This window comes from Peromyscus leucopus, chromosome 7 (assembly GCF_004664715.2).
Source record: "Peromyscus leucopus breed LL Stock chromosome 7, UCI_PerLeu_2.1, whole genome shotgun sequence".
Lineage (NCBI taxonomy): Eukaryota > Metazoa > Chordata > Mammalia > Rodentia > Cricetidae > Peromyscus > Peromyscus leucopus.
Genome location: NC_051069.1, coordinates 89,764,555 through 89,783,397, shown reverse-complemented (window position 1 = coordinate 89,783,397; position 18,843 = coordinate 89,764,555). Strand labels below are relative to the sequence as shown.

Below are 18,843 nucleotides of genomic sequence, written 5' to 3'. Positions count from 1 at the left end.
TAGGAGTAGGCCCTGAGTGCTGGCAGGCTTTGAGAAGAGACTAGGTTGACAGAAGCAGAAGGTTGGTGCAGAGAACAGTAGAAAATGTGGGGATAGGTGGCTTAGAAACATGTCAGAGGGCTTGAAAGTGGATCAGAAAACTATTCTTGATCCATGAAGAGAACAAACAATAGTGTTCTTTTTTTTTTTTTTTTTTTTTTTTTTTGGTTTTTCAAGACAGGGTTTCTCTGTGTAGCTTTGGTGCCTGTCCTGGATCTCAATCTGTAGACCAGGCTGGCCTCGAACTCACAGAGATCCACCTGGCTCTGCCTCCCGAGTGCTGGGATTAAAGGCTTGTGCCACCACCGCCTGGCAATAGTGTTCATTCTTGAGCCGTGAAGATGAGACAACTGTCTAGATATAAGCTTGTTACTGTTATATACAAAGGTAAGAAGAGTAATATAGGAATATCAGTGAGGCATATACAAGAAAGCAGAATTGAGGTACTACTTAAAGTACTGAGTATAGAATGTGAGAAAACAAAGGCCTATATTAAATATCAGCAGCAAGTTATATGATGGAGAATAGAGATCATTGATTAACTGCATTGTTTAATTATTTTCTTCTTTTATTATAGGTTTCTCTATCGTTTACAGAAAAAAATGGATCACTTAAGGATTTGGAGGACTCAGCTATCACAGTACTCCTGTACCACCAACTAAGAATATGACAGTTTATGGCAATAAATTTTCATAATATAGAACCACTGAAGAATTAAAAGAAGATATTCTTTCATAAAAATAATGATATAGTATCCAGTTATTAAATAAAACTAAAATATATAATATTTAAATTATTAGACTTGCTAATATAAGCATACACGTGCAGCAGCTACTGTATACTGATAGTTACCAAACCTCAAATTTAAAGATTTCCTTTCATGGAAAAATTACTATATTTTGCAAGAAGCCACTGAACATTGTCATTAAATATTTTTTCAGAGAAGTATCATTTCAAGAAACAAAGTCTATAAAGTCCTACCACTAAGTGAATTTGATATTATGGCAGCAACTTACAGACTTGTAGTTAGCACCGTGAACCATTATAGTAGTGTGCTGATAGACCGGCGTTTTGAGCAAGCCATACATTATTGCACTGGAACCTGCCACACCTTCACACATGGAGTAGACTGCATTGTGGTGCATCATAGTGTTTGTGCAGACCTCTTGCATATCCCTGTGTCTCAGTTCAAAGATGTAGAGCTGAACAATGTGTTTTTGCCCCATGAAAATGGGCTTTCCTCAGCTGAAGACTATCACCATCAGGTCCTCACAGGCATACCCAGGGCCAAGAAAGCATCTACATTTCAGAATACCTGTAACTTAAAGGATATTGCAGGAGAAGCAATCAGCTTTGCCAGTGGGAAAATAAAAGAATTTTCCCTTGAAAGACTCAGAAATTCAAACCATGCAGCTTACAAAAAAGGAAGGAAAGTTAAATCTGACTCATTTAATAGGAGGTCAGTTGATTTTGACTTACTCTGTGGCCATTATAATAATGATGGGACCCCTCCATCCTTTGGCTTACTCCGGAGTTCCTCAGTTGAGGAAAAATCTTTATCTCATAGAAATTCATTTGATACAAACCTGACTTCCATGCTTCTTCAGAACTTTTCTGAAGAAGACCTAGTTACTCAGATTTTGGAAAAACATAAAATAGATCATTTTTCTTCTGGGACAGACATAAAAATGTGCTTGGACATCTTACTGAAATGCTCTGAAGATTTGAAAAAATGTACAGACATCATAAAACAATGCATAAAGAAAAAGTCAGGAGCTAGCATCAATGAAGGAAATGGCAATGATGCAATTTCTAACTCTGAAACTGTCTATATGAATGTCATGACTAGGCTAGCATACTACCTGAGAAAGTTACCATTTGAATTTATGCAGTCTGGGAATAATGAGGCCATAGATTTAACAGAACTTGTCAGTAATATACCTAACTTACAACTGACTCCATTCTCCCCAATATATGGGACTGAACAGCCCCCTAAATATGAAGATGTTGTCCACCTATCAGCCCTTGACTCTGGACAGTTTCAGACTGTTGAATTGCAAGATGACAAGCATAATTTTAAACAAGCAGACACTGTAAAAGCCACTCCAAACAACACAAATTCCTTGTGTAGCTTGGAGGTAAACAATCCTGAAACTCTCAAACCTGTGCAGCTTCAATCTCCATCATTAACCACGAACCCTATAGAGAATGTTTCTTCTAGTAACTTAATGGAAACTCTTTATATTGAAGAAGAATCAGATGGAAAGAAGTCATTATTAGATAAAGGACAGAAAACAGAGAATGGACAAGGTCAAGGTCTGCTAAAGGTAAATGAACATAAAGAATTTTCAGACCATGATACTCATCTTAAAAAATGTCCTGCCTCAGTGCAAAATGAAATTGGTAAGATATTTGAAAAGCCAACGATGGTTCATCCACCTAAGGAAGAATCTAAATTAGAAGTTCCTACCATTGAACTAAAAGGCCAGAGACACTTTATGAATCCTAATAGTCAAGAAGAGATAGACAAACTGCTAATGGATTTGGAATCATTTTCACAGAAGATGGAGACCTCTCTTGGAGAACCACTTGCCAAGGGTAAAAGCATCAGTTCTCTAAATAATCATAGTCATTTGACTGGTCAAATCCATGAAGATCTTGAGCCTAAGCCTATAGTCTCCTCACCTGCAGAAAAAGTCTCACCTTCCTGTCTAACAAGGATTATTGAAAACAATGGACACAAAATAGAAGAAGAAGACCGAGCCCTCTTACTTCGGATTCTGGAAAGCATTGAAGACTTTGCTCAAGAACTAGTTGAATGCAAATCAGGCAGAGGAAGCCTATCACAAGAAAAGGAAATGATGCAGATTCTACAGGAAACCTTGACAACTTCCTCCCAGGCCAGTCCATCTGCCTGTAGGAGTTCTGTTGGTGAGAAAGCCAAAGATAGTACTTCAGTTGTTTTGATTCAGCAGACACCAGAAGTGATCAAGGTAAGAGCCAAAAATCATGAGTCCTGGGAATTCTTCAAATACATGTTTTATTATTTGTAAGTGTATAAACTGAAAATAATTTTGTTAGCCATTTCAAATTCTATGCTAGAAATGATCTCAGTTCAGTCGAAAAGAAGCAAAGGATTTGAATTAAGTGGATTGTTTTCATCTGTCCTGTCCAGGCCCATTATCTTCCTTCTAGGTTCTGTGACTAACAGAAAGTCACTTAGTCTTAGGATATATCCATGCATGTAAAGAATTAATATATTCATGCACAATATAAGCAGTGAAATATGACACTTACATAGAGTAGATGATTTAATATTAATCCTCATCCTTCCCAGGTAACCAAGAAACCAGTCCTTCACATATGTGCATGCTTCTGTAAGGTGAAGGATAGGGTACAAAAGACAAGAGAGCCTGAATTTATTTTATTTTTATTTATTTATTTATTTTTATTTTCTTGGTTTTCTGAGACAGGATTTCTCTGTGTAGCCTTGGCTGTCCTTGAACTCACAGAAATCCACCTGCCTCTGCCTCCCAAGTAATAGGATTAAAGGCATGTGCCACCACTACCCAGCTAGAGCCTGATTCTTAAAGAGCTGAAAATCTAGCTGATGAGACAAAATTAATGTTCCTGAGCAGTATTTAAGCATGTAAACCAGGTACTATCAGTGCAGCAGGCCTTCAAAGAAAATGTGTGTGAGGTTTGTTTCTCTGTGCAAGTTAGAATAAACAACAATCTGGAACCAAAAACGTGTTTTCCAAAGATTTTTCACTTTACCTCTAAGTACTTTACTGATTGTGAACACTTGGAGAAAGACAATTATCTAACCGTTTGTGTAGATGACTTTGTCAGTGAAGCAAGATTCTTCTTTCTCAGAATGTCCAGGGGTTAAGCAAGGGACTCTGCCACTCCACTTAAGGACTCAGTTTGAAGCCTCCACGTTCTTGATAGCCTGTTGTACAACCTGGAATATAGAGAATATGTAGCCTGTGAGTTCACTAAGAAGAAAAAAGAATGGTGTTTTAACTATCTGTCCCAAATATGACAGACTTTAATTTGACTCATAATCTACTGCTCCTGACCAAAAGTCCATGATACATAAAAAAGCACATCAACTATTTGCTAAACCTAGTATCTACTATATGGAGATTATAAATGTCAGCATGCATTCATTCACAAATATAAAGCCAAATTAGTAAAAGTAAGTTATAAAATATGTGAATTATCTTGAAATGTACAAATTTGTACTAAAAAGGGAGGAAGTACAGGGATACAATAAATACAATGTTCAGAAAAATAGCCGTGGAGCAGGGGAAAAGGTGCAACCAGAGAAAATGGGCAGAAGGCCTCAGTAGTTTACATGATGTCATCTTTCTACTCTGGGTGGTAAGTAGTTTCTCATGTTACTTATGCCATTTGTATATTCCTAAACATTATGTAATTTTTAAAGGTTGAATTTTAGAGATGCCAAGTTAAAAAATAAAGGTATAATGGCTTTTGCCTTTAATCCCAGCACTCAGGAGGCAGAGTCTGGTGAACTCTGTAAGTTCAAGGACAGCCTGACCTACATAATGAGTTCCAGGGCAGTCAGAGATACATAGTCAGACCCTGTTCTGAAATAGACAAACAAATAGATAAATAAACAAACAAAGAGTTAAATATTATTTTAGCCTTGTTAAAATTTTTGTTTGAGGGCAAGATGAGTCAGAGAGTCAAGGCACTTTCCATACAAGACTTAGTTCAATTCCTGGGTCCCAGGGAAAGGAAATAACTAACTCCACAAGTTGTTCTCTGACACCTGCACACATGTGCCCACAGAGACGCATCATGCACACACGTACACAATAATAATATATAATTTTAAAGGATTTTTAATTTTTTGTTTATTTTTGAGACAAGATCTCATTATATAGTTTTGGCTGGCCTGGAAATTACTGTGTAAACCATGGTGGCCTGGAACTCATAGATTCTACCTGCCTCTGACCCCTGAGTGCTTGGATTACAGAGCATGCTATATCACCCAGCAAGGTTTTAATTTTAAATGTGCATGTATGTACATGTGATTACCATGCCTGCAGAAGCCAGAAGAGACTGTTGGCTCTGTTGGAGTTGGAGTTACAGGCAGTTGTAAGCTGCTCAGTGTCAATGCTGGGCACTAAACTTGAGTCCTTTGGGAAAGTGTATGCATTCTTCATTACTGAGCCATCTATCCAGCCCAATATATAATTTTAAAATTTCATTTGTTCTGGGCAGTGTGGTCCAGTTTTTTAATCTCAGAATTAAGAGGTAGAAGCAAGAGAACCATGAGTTCAAGGCTAGTGTGGAATATATAGTGAGTTGAAGACTAACCTGAGCTCCCTAAAAGACCTTGTCTCAAGAAGACAAGGGCTATGGATGTAGCTCAGTGATAGAGAACACTCACCTATCATGTAATACCCAACAGCAGTGGGGCATGAGGGAGATTATTTAATAAAACAAAGTGAACGTGATCAGATGAAAATCTCTACCCGGTACACATTTATAGCCATTGTTCTGTGTACTTCTTTAGTTGTCAGAAACATTACATTTTATTTATTTATTTATTTATTTATTTATTTATTTATTTATTTAACCAAACACAAGTCTATTGGCCACAGCTACTTGAGGGGGATGAAGCGGGAGGAGTGGGTGGCGCCGATGCCAGGCCGGCCGTGCTTCACTGACTTGTAGGTGATGGAGAACTCGCCCAGGTAGTGGCCGATCATCTCTGGCTTGATCTCCACCTGGTTGAAGGTCTTGCCGTTGTATACGCCCACCATGCTGCCCACCATCTCGGGCAGGATGATCATGTCCCGCAGGTGCGTCTTCACCAGCTCGGGCTTCTCCATGGGCGGCGCCTCCTTCTTGGCCTTCCTCAGCCGCTTGAGCAGCGAGTGTTGCTTGCGCCGCAGGCCGCGGTTCAGGCGGCGCTCTGACGGGCGCTGTAGAGCCGCATCAGCTGCTCGTAGGACATGTCCAGCGGCTGGTCCAGGTCCACGCTGCAGTAGGTGAACTTGCGGAAGGTCCGCTTCTTCTTCTCCACTTCAGCCATCTTGGCGGCGGCTCGGAAAAGGAAGCTACATTTTAAAACAGTATAGTACATACTTAGTTATTAAATGATGATTTTGCTCAGGTGTTCACTGAACATTTATGGAAACTCTGGATCTCATTTGTTGATTCACAAATGTTGATAATGTTAGTTTTAGAGAAAAAGCCCAACTCACAGTCCCAAGGGACCTGGTCTATGCACTATTTCCAGAATTCAATTCAAGAGATGACAGTGGTGAAGATAGGAAGGAAGTTTCATAAAAGCACTGTGGCCATCCCAGGAGAAAGAGGACAGTGACCTAAGACCTGTCCTCAGCGAACTGACCGAGCTTTTACATTCCAGAAAAGGGAACAGAGGCAAAGGTTAAAGGTTCACATAACTGGGGGTTTGAACAGCTTAGCAAAGCAAGCAGTCTTTTGTAATCCATGGTCAGGTTGATCATGATTATCTCTAGATGGCAAGCTATGCTTTTGGGTCACAAGAAAAGTTGCTGTTGTCTGTGGGGGTAGTTCCAGTTTTTCTCATGGGATATTTATCTATCAGATCATTTCCTCCTGCATACAAGGTGATTGCAGGAAAGAAAACAAAGGCATAATTAATTCTTTCGGGTTTAGAGCAAAGACTGGAGATGTCCAGATACTACATCCAGTCTTAGTTACTCTTATTTGGTGTATTGGGGGTAGGAGAGGATTAGCAGCTTCAGATAGACATTCTTTAAATGACTTACATATCTATGTTCAGAGTTGAGCAAGAATCTGACCCAAATTTTATTGCAGCAAAAGAAATAGGTGCAAAAGAACACCAAGTTGTTAATCTTTCTTTGTGTCACACACACCCAAATGAAGAGTCAGTGATTTTAGCAAGCATAGCCTCTGAGTTCCTATTATAATATCTTTAGTTAAGTTGGATCATCACTGGGAGAGAAACTGAATAAATTCATTAGAAAACTAAAAAAAAAAAAAAGTCTTTTCATAGTCAAGGCAATACTGACATGCTTAACATGTTATAAAGGACAAAAAAATACCTATGTAGTAACCTCAGACCATTAATGATTTCCTAAGAGCTACAGTTATTATAAGCTAAGCTTGCTAAGACATTTGGATATTTTTTTTTCAATAATCTGCCTACTGAGTGGAAAATGTCCACCCTCTCTGATTACCTATTATAATTTCTCACAACCAGAAACTTATTGTGGTACCACATTTTGAATGTTTATTAAGCTTTCTCCCTGCATTGTCTCCTATGGAAAAAAGGAGACAGTTAGGGAGTGGGTCCCTGATAATACTCCCAGTCTTGGCAGTAGCTCCCTGGTGACATTCTCAATCTAACTCAACAGCTAACAATGCCACACCAGGTACTGAATGAGCTTCCTAGGGTTTTTGTTTTGTTTTGTTTACAGATGTGAACTGAAATTGGAATGTAATTTAAAATGTCATCTCCCAACATTCTTTTAAATAAATTTCTATATAAAAAATAGAATAAAATTTGATGATATTTGCTTGATAAAAGTTGAAAAATATTAATAAAAGTTAAAGGGGCAAATAATATGTTTCATACAGGAAGATGGCTTTGTGCAAGAGGCCATATCTCCGTGCTTTAGTGATTGTTCTTTCTCATTTCATCTTTTCTTCCCCTTGTTACTGGAATCTTAATTGGTCTTATAATAAAAACCTGGAGCCAAATAATGGGGTAAATGCTGAAAGATCAGAGAGACAAAGGAACAAGCCACTAGAGAACTTCTCACCATTGCCATATCCTCAGACTGAAAGGGAGGCGAGATCCTGTCTCCACAAATCCTCAGACTGAATGCCTCTGAGTCCTCAGGAATAAGGGCCGAGTTCCTGTCTCTTCCCACCTTATATGTCTTTCTCTGCCCAGCCATTCCACTTCCTGTCTCAACTTTCCTAGTGCTAGGATTAATAGTGTGTATGCTTCCCAAATACTGGGAGCAAAGGCATGAGATCCCAAGTGCTGGGATTAAAGGTGTGTGCCACCACTGCCTGGCTTCTATGTTTAATCTAGTGGCTGGCTCTGTCTTCTGATCATCAGGCAAATTTTATTTGTTAGAGTACAAACAAAATATCACCACATCCCATGAATTGTTTTAAGACAAGAATTGGCTGCCTTTTTCTATGAAATACCAGATAGTTAATATTTTAGACTTTGTATGTCATAGAAATTAGTGTTATCTTTTGTGTGCATGCGTGTGAACGTGCGGGGACACACACACACACACACACACACACACAGAGAGAGAGAGAGAGAGAGAGAGAGAGAGAGAGAGAGAGAGAGAGAGAGTGTGTATGTGTTTGCACTTAAACAATCCTTTAAAAATGTTAAACTAGGGTCTGGTGAGGTGGTTTACTTGCAAAGAGTGTTTCCTGTGCAAACATGACCTCAGTTTGAATCTCTAGCACCTACATAAAAATCCTGGCATGACAATATATATCTATAATCACAGTGTTGTGGAGCAGAGACCAGTAGATCCTGGGAGCTCACTAGCCTGCAAGTCTCGTCAAAATAGTGAGCTTAAGGTCTAAGAGAGACCTTGTCTCAAGAGAATAAAGGAGAGTGATAGAGTGAGACACTTGTCATCCTCCTGTGGCCTTCTACATATGCTCATATGGAAACATGCACCTGCATCCATGTGTACACACAAGCAAACACCACATGTACACACATACCACACACAGAAAATGTTAGACTAGTCTTAGAGCCAACACTTAGAAAAACAAGCACTAAACCAGATTTAGCCCATGGACTACAGTTTGCCAGCTCTTGTTTTAAACAAATAGAAAAGTGTTGAGTTATATAAAAAGTGCTCTTATCACCCACTACTTAGCTTTATTTTTTACAGTATTTGTTTCAGATTTTTGCATTAGTGGCTTTGGTTTGTAATAGGTTTTTCTGTCCCCCTGTCCCATAGGTTATTCTGCCACCACAGTAAGCCAGATCAAGCTGAATTGAAAAAGTATAACAACAGGTTTATTTGAGCAAAACAACTCCCAGGCAAGTTCTCTAGTCCCAGAGATCAAGGCTGGAGAAGCTGCTCCCACAAATGAAAGCAGGGAGACTTTATAGTTGTAGGTTAGGGGTGATGATGTGTCTGCCACAAGCTGGGTTTGTGCCCAAGTATGGTCAAAAGCTGAGCACTTTAGGCAGTGACTTAGGCATGGGCAGTTTCAGAGGGTGGGGTTTGGAGAGAGAGACAGGAATGGGGCAAGCTGGAGGTTCCATCAGAACAGCAGTTTGGTTTGGTTATTCATTTTTGTTATTGTTTGTTAGTTTCAAGACATGATCTGTCTTAAATGCCTTCTGTTACCCACGCAGACCTTGAACTTGCAATCCTCTTTCACCAGCTTCCCAGATAGTTGCAGTTATAGGTCTGTCATGAGGTTCGTCTGCCTTAATGTTTCCATTAGCATCTTGATCTTTCAAAAATTTTCTTAGATACAGTGAAACCCATAGGCTACCCCTCCTCACTAGTTTCTCCTTTTTCCAGAATTTTCTACTATTCTGAGATCGTTTATCTACTGCTGTAAGCTTTTTTTTTTTTTTTTTTTTTTTTTTTTTTGGTTTTTCGAGACAGGGTTTCTCTGTGTAGCTTTGCGCCTTTCTTGGAACTCACTTGGTAGTCCAGGCTGGCCTCGAACTCACAGAGATCCGCCTGCCTCTGCCTCCCGAGTGCTGGGATTAAAGGCGTGTGCCACCACTGCCCGGCCTGCTGTAAGCTTTTTTCTTTTTTGTTTTGTTGGTTTATTTATTTTCTTGCACAAGCTAGGCAGGTTCTCTACTGATAAGCTGCATTCTGAGCCTTTGTTTTGTTTCAGGACAGTCTTGCTGTGTATCTCAGTCTGGTCTGGAACTTGCTATGCTTATGTCTTAGTCTCCTAAGTATTAAGATTATAGATATGTGCCGCCACAGTTAGCCTATGATTTCTTTTAAGAACTGTTTTAAAATTATGTCCTTTTTGTTGTTTTTATTGTTTTAGACAGCTGAAAAAGTACCAGTTACTGAAAACATTTTAATTAATGGGCATGTAGGCAGTATTTTTAAATGATACTGATGATGATACATTAAAAAAAAAAAATTTGACTTGACAGTATTATATATCATTAATATTTTAATATGTATTCAAAATAATTTCCCAAGAGTAAGCAGTATGTGTTGACCAGATAAAAATGAAATCCAAGCTGCTGTTGTGAGAGGAAGCCAAAAAGAAAATACTTAGAGGATATTCAGAAATTGGATACTGGCCTAGACCAAGGTCAGCAGTCTAAGGCCCTTGGGCCAAATCCACCCTGCTGCTGCCAGGACCATACCCACACCTGCTCATTGAATGATCTACAGCTGCTTTTGTGTTCTACCTGCTAATCTGAGTAGTTGTGATAGAGATCTTAAAGCCTGAAGTATTTATTTACTATGTGGGCATTTATGAATAGTTTGCTGACTCCTATCCAGATAGTATTTCATACTAAATCAACAAAGCAGAGTTTTGATAAGGTTCAGTGTCCTATTTTGTTGGGTGCATTGGAAGTCTTGGAAACATTATTAAAGATCAATAACAAAAACTACCCATGGATTATGATATCCAAACAGTGTACATTTAAAAAGTAAATAAAACTGGATGTGGTAATGTGCTACTGTAATCCCAGCAACTTTAGAAGCCGAGACAGGGGAAACACTTTTAAAAAGGTAATCTTTGCCTACAATAACCACAGATAGCTATTTTCCCTAATCATCTTTATTAATGACTTACCTCCGAAAACTAGATTTTTTTTCTTTGTTTGGTTGTTTGTCCCATCTATCAACTTCATTTTTCTTATCTTTTTGGAAAGCTGCCTTACAGTGTCACTCATTTTTCACACAGTCATTGGCTAACACAAGACACTTGAGGATATGCTTTTCTATAAAGCCTCTATATGACAGGAAGTAACTTTGTAGGTTCAAGAATAGCTGATACATGCAGATGGGTATTCAAGTGAGTCAGGTACATCTGAGAACAGTTTGTAGAGGAGGGAAAGAGTGATCCAGCTAAGGTCCCCAAAGGTTCCATAATTATGAATGAATGTATTACTGTGCCAAGGCCATATTTTAATATGGGGGGATAATGGAGTGATTTTATAAAAAGTAACCCTAAAAAGTTATACTCACTTAGGTGATACTTCGTGGGGGGGGGAAAGGGGGGGTAAATGTGCATGTGTAGGCCAGAGGTCAGCATGTTGTATCTTTTTTTAAAAAAAAATCTCTTTCCACCTTATTTTTGAGATGCAATCTCACTGAACCAAGAGCTCACTGGCTAGTGAGTTTTAGGGATCCATCTGTCTCCACACCCCACCCCTCCACCCCACCTAGCACTAGCATAGCAGACACACCATATGTCCAGTATCCAGCTTTTATGTGGGTGCTAGAGATCTGAGCTCAGGTTCTCATACTTGTACTACAGGTACTTTACTGGTAGACTATCTTCCCAGGCCCAATAAATCATACCTTAATACTGTTCTGTTGCTACCAGCAGATGTCATTACAGTCCTTATGGGCCTCTTCAGCTTAATGGGGCAATAGCATATTCATCATAACTCAAAGGTTAAAAAATAAACCCTAACCTCCTTTAATAAACATTTGTTTTAATTTAATTTTAGTAAGAGTGTCAAAACTGTAAATCTAATGAAATCTGACAGTTTAGCATTCCTAGATTAGAAAAGTACAGTCAGGCCGAGTAGGTTGCTCAATGGTTTTCTAGTGTGCCCATTCCTAGCACCAAAAGGAAAAATGGAGGGGGCAAGTACAAGTTAAAATCTTAACATTTTTTTAATAATTAGTTTTATAATTTGAAACTATTGTCAACATGTTGCCAAGCACAGATTTCAGTAACGTGGTAAAAATTATTTATAGCTAGCACATTAGTTTTGTTTAGTTACCCACTGTATGTCAAAACCTAGATCAGTAGGAGACACTTAGTGAGCACTCATGTACTTGTTTGGTTTCTGTTGCTGTAATAAAACCCTGAGTCAAACCAACTGGGGAGGAATGGTATTTTTATATCTTGCATGTTAGAATCCATCATCAAGGGAGTCCAGGGAAGGAGCTCAAGCAGGAACCTGGAAGGGGCAGCTGAAGCAGAGACCACAGAGGAATGCTGCCTACTGACATACTTTCCAGGGCCCGCTCACCCCACTTTATATACAACCCAGGACACCTGCCCAAGGATGGCACTACCCACAGTGGGCCATTAATCAAGAAAATGCCCCACACAGACTGCCTACAAGCCAATCTGATGGAAGCAGTTCTCAACTGAGGGTCCCTCATACCAAGTTGACTCTAGATTGTGTGAAGTTGGCAAAATCTAATCTGCACAGCTCAATTGATATTTGAGGTATTAATGTTGTTCAACTTTTTTTTTTTTTTGAGACAGAGTTTCTCTGTGTAGTTTTGGTACCTGTCCTGGATCTCGCTCTGTAGACCAGGCTGGCCTCGAACTCACAGAGATCTGCCTCCTGAGTGCTGGGATTAAAGGTGTTGTGCCACCACCGCCCGGCCTCAACTTTTTTTTTTTTTTTTTTTGAGACTTTGTATATTCCTGTAGTGTTTTAATTTTTTTCTTATAATCCTTTTAGAAAAAGAAAAATAATAGAAGTAATTTTTGCAAAGTATTTCAAAAGATTTTAGTATTATAATCAGGCTTAAACTCCTAAAAGTATTTCCTAATATGCCTGTCTTAAGAAATTACATAAAACTACCTGTATTAATTGATTACAAGCTTATTTATTCTATACCTTAAATCTCCCTACTTCATAAAAATTGCAAGTCAGATTCGGACCTTTAAATAAGAATCTTTCTATTTTCCCTGAGCGTCCTAGAAAACAATAATGACTTTAGGCTAAAAGTGAGGCTGCATCTCCTCTCACAGATCTACTCTTACAGACCACAGTGCTTTGACACCATATAGCTCCACCTGTTCTTGTCTCACAGTGTGATGCTTGTTATTATTAGTACATTCTTGACCACCATTTCCAGCCTTCGGTCTTGATGCATGTGAATTTAACTCTCATCCCAAATTCCTGAGATCATATTATCCCCTATCTGAGCATTTATGTGCAGTTAATGGTTGATGGGTGGAAGAGAAAGATTTTTGCAGTGGTGTAGCTACCAATAATGTGCTCATACACCTATAAACAAATCCTAGGCTGGATGTGGTGGTGGTGGTGGTGGTGGTGGTGGTGGTGGTGGTGGTGGTGGTGGTGGTGTGGTGGTGGTGGTGGTGTACACCTTTAATCCCAGCACTCTGTATTAGTTCAAGGCCAGCCTGGTGTACATAGCAAGTTCCAGGCCAGCCAGAGCCACACAGTAAACCCCTGTGTTTAAAAAAAAAAAAAAAAAGTTTTTTGGTCGTTTTATTTTTTTTAACTTTTAACCATTTTGCTTTCTCTCCACCTCCTTCATTCCTTCCTGCATCTGTTTAATGTATGAATGAAATGGAAACCTTCTCTTCCTTTATTAATGGTGGGGCTTTGTTTGTTTTGAAATAGGGTCTCACTCAGTTGCCCAGGCTTTGAACTTACATAGCACAGGCAGGCCTCAAACTTGTGGTCCTCTTGCTTCAGCCTCCTAGTAGCTGGAACCACATATGTGTCCTACCATGTCCAAGGTAATTTAATGTTTAATTTTCCCCCAAACAGCCAGCTTCCTTTGTTATTCAACAGTGTAGTCCTGATTGTAGTCCACAATCTCCTTATTGTGTAGCTTCTCTCCTCTGGTGCCTTCTAAGCAAAATCCTTTTGTGCCACTCTCTGCTGTCTTTCTGCAGTTGCTTCCAACACCACAACATGGATTCTCAAACAACTAAGCTGATTTCCTGGCCTGGCAGTATTGTTTCTATTACTTAGATTGGTGCAGTCTTTGCTGCCTGGATTATTCCAACTAGCCTTCCTAACTACTAGAAGTCCTTGGCTGCATGGCGTTATCTTGGCCTCTATAACTACATTCAGCTTCTGCTAGTGAGTGACTAAATTACCATGTGTACACAATAAAGGCTTGACTTTTTTTGGCATAACACATTGTTGATAAGCAACAAACACCATTTTGGTGGGGGGTTTTGTTTGTTTTTGTTTTGCATGCACACTTTTTGCGTGCGTGCTTTTTCCAGTCCCAGGGATTTTCTAGTTCAGGGCTCTGTGCCTTCTAGGTAAGCACTCTCCACTAAGCCACAACTGCAGCCCCTATAGTAGCACATTGTATATACAATACTGTTTGGCATTAATACATAAATCAAAATAAGAGATTTAGTTTTTCAGTCAGTCTTCAAATTTTTTTAAACAACCCATTCATAAAACATTGCCCAGAGCTGACTCTTTCCAGAGATAATTAAGGTTATATATCACCATCTTCCTTTTCAAAGGGAGATCAGAGAAGTATAAGATTTAGAAAATTGTTTTAAAAACAATTCTGAGTTTCAGACTAAGCTTTTACAGAATGAATTCTATAAGAGAGAATGTTTGGGCCTCACATACAATTTTATTCCCTTTTTCCTTACAAGTCATACCTTCCTTTGATGCACATCTTGTTCCTCCAAGCTTAGAACTGCTCTCCTGGGTTTCATAGATCCTTTTATGACATGGGAAGGGAGCAGGTTTTTTTTGTTTGTTTGTTTGTTTTTTTCTTGCTTGAGATAGTAGAGGCTATCTCAAAAGAAATGCTTTATTTTTAGGGTCTTAGCATAAGGCCATCCTCTCTTGCATATGCCTCTGCAGGGGAACCCACAAAGCTCCCACTTAGGAACTTGTCCTTCCATATATCTTCCTCTGGTCATTCTCAACCTTTCTGGCACTACAATCCTTTAATATAGTTCCTTATGTTGTGGTGACCCCAGCCATAAAGTTATTTTCATTGCTATTTCATAACTGTAATTTTGTTACTGTTATGAATTGTAATGTAAATATCTGTGTTTTCCAGTGGTCTTAGATGACCCCTATGAAAGGGTCTTTCGACCCCCAAAGGTGTTGTGACTCACAACTTGAGAACTGCTGCGTCTAGAACAAGCATTTTAGGACAAGAGAAATAATCTTCTGAACTTGAGGTCATCTCTCTTGCTACATGAATGTTCACTACCGCATTATTTATAATAGCCCCAAAGTAGAAATGACCTCAATATCCAAACAATTGGCTGTTATTCAACAATAAAAAAGGAACAAAGTACCAATATATGCTACTACATGGGAGACATTGAAAAGATGTAAAGTGAAAGAAGCCAGTCACAAAATTATCTCCCTTACCCAAGAATGCTTATTCAGGAGGAATGGTTCACAGGAAAGGAACCCCAGTCTTGGCAGCCAGGTCTCAAAATAACAGCTGAAAAACCCCAGGCATCCTCACAACAGAAAGCACTAGTCTCTTGTATTCTGTAGTCAAGATCGCTTATGATTGTTGTCCTGGAGACTCACAGTAAACACATAGTATAGGTAGGCTACTCATGATGAGAAAAGATCACAGAGCTTGTTGACGTCTGGAGTGAAGTCCGCTTATGCTTGATCTTTTCCATTAAAGAAGAGGCTACTCTAAAAACAGTGTTCTTCAGTGCTGTATTCCAGGTGCACTCCTTGTAAGGCAGACTCTCAAGTCCTTACTAAGACCAAGCGGCCAAATTCCATGTAAACACAAATAAGTAAAAAGCAAATAGCTTCATGCTAGTCTTTCTCTGTCAATAAATTATTGCCAGAGACTAGCTCTTTTCTACGCCCTTAAAGGGCCATGAGTTGTGCCCTCTGATTTTTTGGGGGTTTTTTTTGGAAAAGTTTTTTTTTTTTTTTTTTTTAAAGATTTATTTAGTATGTATACAGTGTTCTGTCTGCATGTACACCCACAGGCCAGAAGAGGGCGCCAGATCCCATTACAGATGGTTGAGAGCCACCATGTGGTTACTGGGAATTGAACTCAGGACCTCTGAAAGAAACAAGCAGTGCTCTTAACCTCTCCAGGTTAAGAAAAGCCATCTCTCCAGCCCCGGAAAAGTTTTATAAATGAAAATTTGGAGCTTATTTCATCATCCAAGAACATATAGAAATGTTTCCTTAAGAACAACAGAGTAACTTTTCCTTGGGATCTTTAAGCAGCATTTGCCTTTTTTTTTTTTTTAGGGGCTGGGGTGAGGAGTTATAGTCTTATCTTGTATCCTTGGCTGGCCCAGAACTCACAGAAGCATTCCTCTGTCTTACCAAGTGCTGAGTGTAATGGCATTTGGCACCACACTTCACCAGCATTTGGACTTTTAAACATTGTTCTAACCTTAAAACACACAAGAAGTAAATGAAATGTGTAAATATTTCTTGTCCTTTATTCCAATTTACCATTGTCCTAGGAAGCCAAGTGAGAGAACAAAGAAGCTTCTTCACTATCATCTCTGTTTTTCATGTCCAATACAGCATCTAGTACATAGTGATCATAAAAATATTTAAATGAGTCAACAACTTACAATTGAACTTGCCCTGGAGAATGTAGACACCACTGGATAATAATTAATTCATAAAATTTTACAAATATTAACTCTTCAGGCGGTGGCGGCACATGCCTTTAATGCCAGCACTCAGGAGGCAGAGGTAGGCAGATCTCTGTAAGTTTGAGGCCAGCCTGGGCTACAGAGTGAGTTCCAGGAAAGGTGCCAAAGCTACACAGAGAAACTCTATCTCAAAACCCCACCCCCCACCAAAAAAATTAACTCTTTTACCTGAATGCAATTAAGTCTGATAGTCAGTAGAGAAGCATGAACTACATTTACATATGAAAATGTGTATCTTAAATATTTTAATTTTTTACATTTATTATCAAATATGTATGCACTCACATTTTTAGTTTTGTTCTTTATGGTGTTTTTTATGATATTTTATATTTTCTAAAATAAAAAATCCTGATTGTGAGATTAATTAAAAATAAACAGTGAGATATAAATATGCAGAAGAGAATATTTTGATAATTATAAATATTAAAATAGGGACAGTATTTAATGTACAGTAAAATATTTTCATTTCTTTAAAGTTCCTTAAAAGAAGAAGTCTCATAATCTCAGGATGTACTGTTAATTGCTTTTTGATCATCTTTTGTGCCCTTGTTTGGTTAAATTTCATTCATTTATATGTATGTTATTTCTTTGTTAGGATGTTAAGTTGTTCCACTTTCTTAAAAACACTTTTGATTATAAATAATTTTCAAACTATATCCATAATCACTTCAAAAAATTATGTCTAATAGCTAAAATAGTCTACTTTTATAAACCAACAAATATTTTGTAAATTATCATTTGAGAATGATCATTTCTGTGATACTTTAAGTGAAGAGATTTAGGGGTGTGGAATATTTGTTTCTTCTTCAGATAGTAAATAAAAAGCTATTCTTAAAATAATACTTTAAAATTTGAAGTTCAGTGTGTTTTGTTTTTGTAAACAATATCAAGTAGCAAAAGACAAAAATGCTCCACATAATCTTTTTCACCCTGGTTTGAGGATAAAGTATGTGAATCAGCACCTCTATACTGAGTTTCAGAAGTTAGCATTATCTGAGAAGTTGCTATTTTTAGGTTCAGCTGTAATGTTTCTAATTGTGGTGCTGGGAGTAGTGGGTACTTTCTTTCCCAGAAGGCTCTGCATTCTAAACATGTACAGGTCAATTTCACATAACGCTACCAACAAGAGGCAATAGGCCCTTTTGCAGGCTGTGTTTCTAACTGGAATATTATGAGCAGGCATTGGGAGTCACAGGCTGTATTTGGGAAACAGCTGCATGTCAGGACAAGCATGGATTGTGGTTCCAGGAGGCTGAGAGAACACCATGATTAAATTTAATTTATCTGGGAGATAAGAAGAAAACAGTATCTTTCTACTGACAAGATCGGCACTGTCTTCGGAAGTGAGCTGACCGCTTGGAAAGTAAACTTTTCAAAGATGATGATCAAGGAGACATCCTTGCGAAGGGACCCGGATTTAAGGGGAGAATTAGCTTTCCTAGCAAGAGGCTGTGATTTTGTTCTCCCATCACGGTTTAAGAAGCGGCTGAAGTTATTTCAGCAGTCACAGGTTTGAAATTTGGGTGTTTCTTTTAAATATTTTAATTACTAATAAAACCACCTAGTAAACTAACACAAATAATTTTATTACTCACTTGTACTTAATATTAGGTTAAGGAATTAATCTGTGTTCTCTATTCAGCTATTTGCAGAAAGCTATTTGTAGAGAGATTCCAGCAGGTTTAAAAATAGAGCTTCTGGACCTGGAGTACAGTACTCACATTTTTATCCTGTAGGGAAGGAATCCTGTTTTGCAGACAATAAATACAACTTAACAGGTATTTACCAAGCATACTAGAAAACTAGAATTCCTATAAAAAACAACATTTGTAAGTTTAAATCAGTAGATTTTATTAGGATATAGTTATAATGAATATTTGTCTAAATATGGATCTTGATAATATTTGTAAAAGCAGAGTACTTTTTACTTTATTAGTGTATGTGAATGATATATGTGAACACAGATGCCATAGCACACATGCCATAGCACACATGTAGAGATCAGAGAACAACTTTCTAAAGACAGTTCTTGCTTCTACCTTTACGTAGCCCTGAGGATCCAACTCTGGTTACCAGGCTTGTGTGGCAAGTGCCTTTCTTTATCCACTGAACCATCTTGTCAGTTCCCAAAGGTATTTGTATATAGAGACAACAGTGTATGTCGCAGTAACTGTGGATATGTAG

At 38.4% G+C, this 18,843-nt stretch overlaps 2 protein-coding genes across 3 annotated transcripts in view; one reads left to right on the top strand and one right to left on the bottom strand.

Annotated features, from left to right (window-relative positions):
- Positions 1-616: 616 nt before the first annotated feature.
- The window catches only part of Ppp2r3a (protein phosphatase 2 regulatory subunit B''alpha), a 115,364-nt gene continuing 97,137 nt past the window's right edge, over positions 617-18,843 (top strand). The window contains exon 1 of one of the 2 annotated variants that reach the window (XM_028869944.2): positions 617-3,032. In XM_028869944.2, coding sequence (XP_028725777.1) covers positions 1,041-3,032 — 1,992 coding nt within the window. In that variant the 5' untranslated portion in view covers positions 617-1,040. Of the gene's footprint in view, positions 3,033-17,672; positions 18,170-18,843 lie in introns of those variants that run through there. The other variant, XM_028869945.2, reaches the window with a different exon arrangement.
- Positions 5,657-6,124, bottom strand: LOC114693542 (40S ribosomal protein S15-like). Its single transcript, XM_037207877.1, is given in 2 exon segments — positions 5,657-5,989; positions 5,992-6,124. Coding segments are annotated over 2 exon segments (432 nt in total). The 5' UTR covers positions 6,110-6,124; the 3' UTR covers positions 5,657-5,675.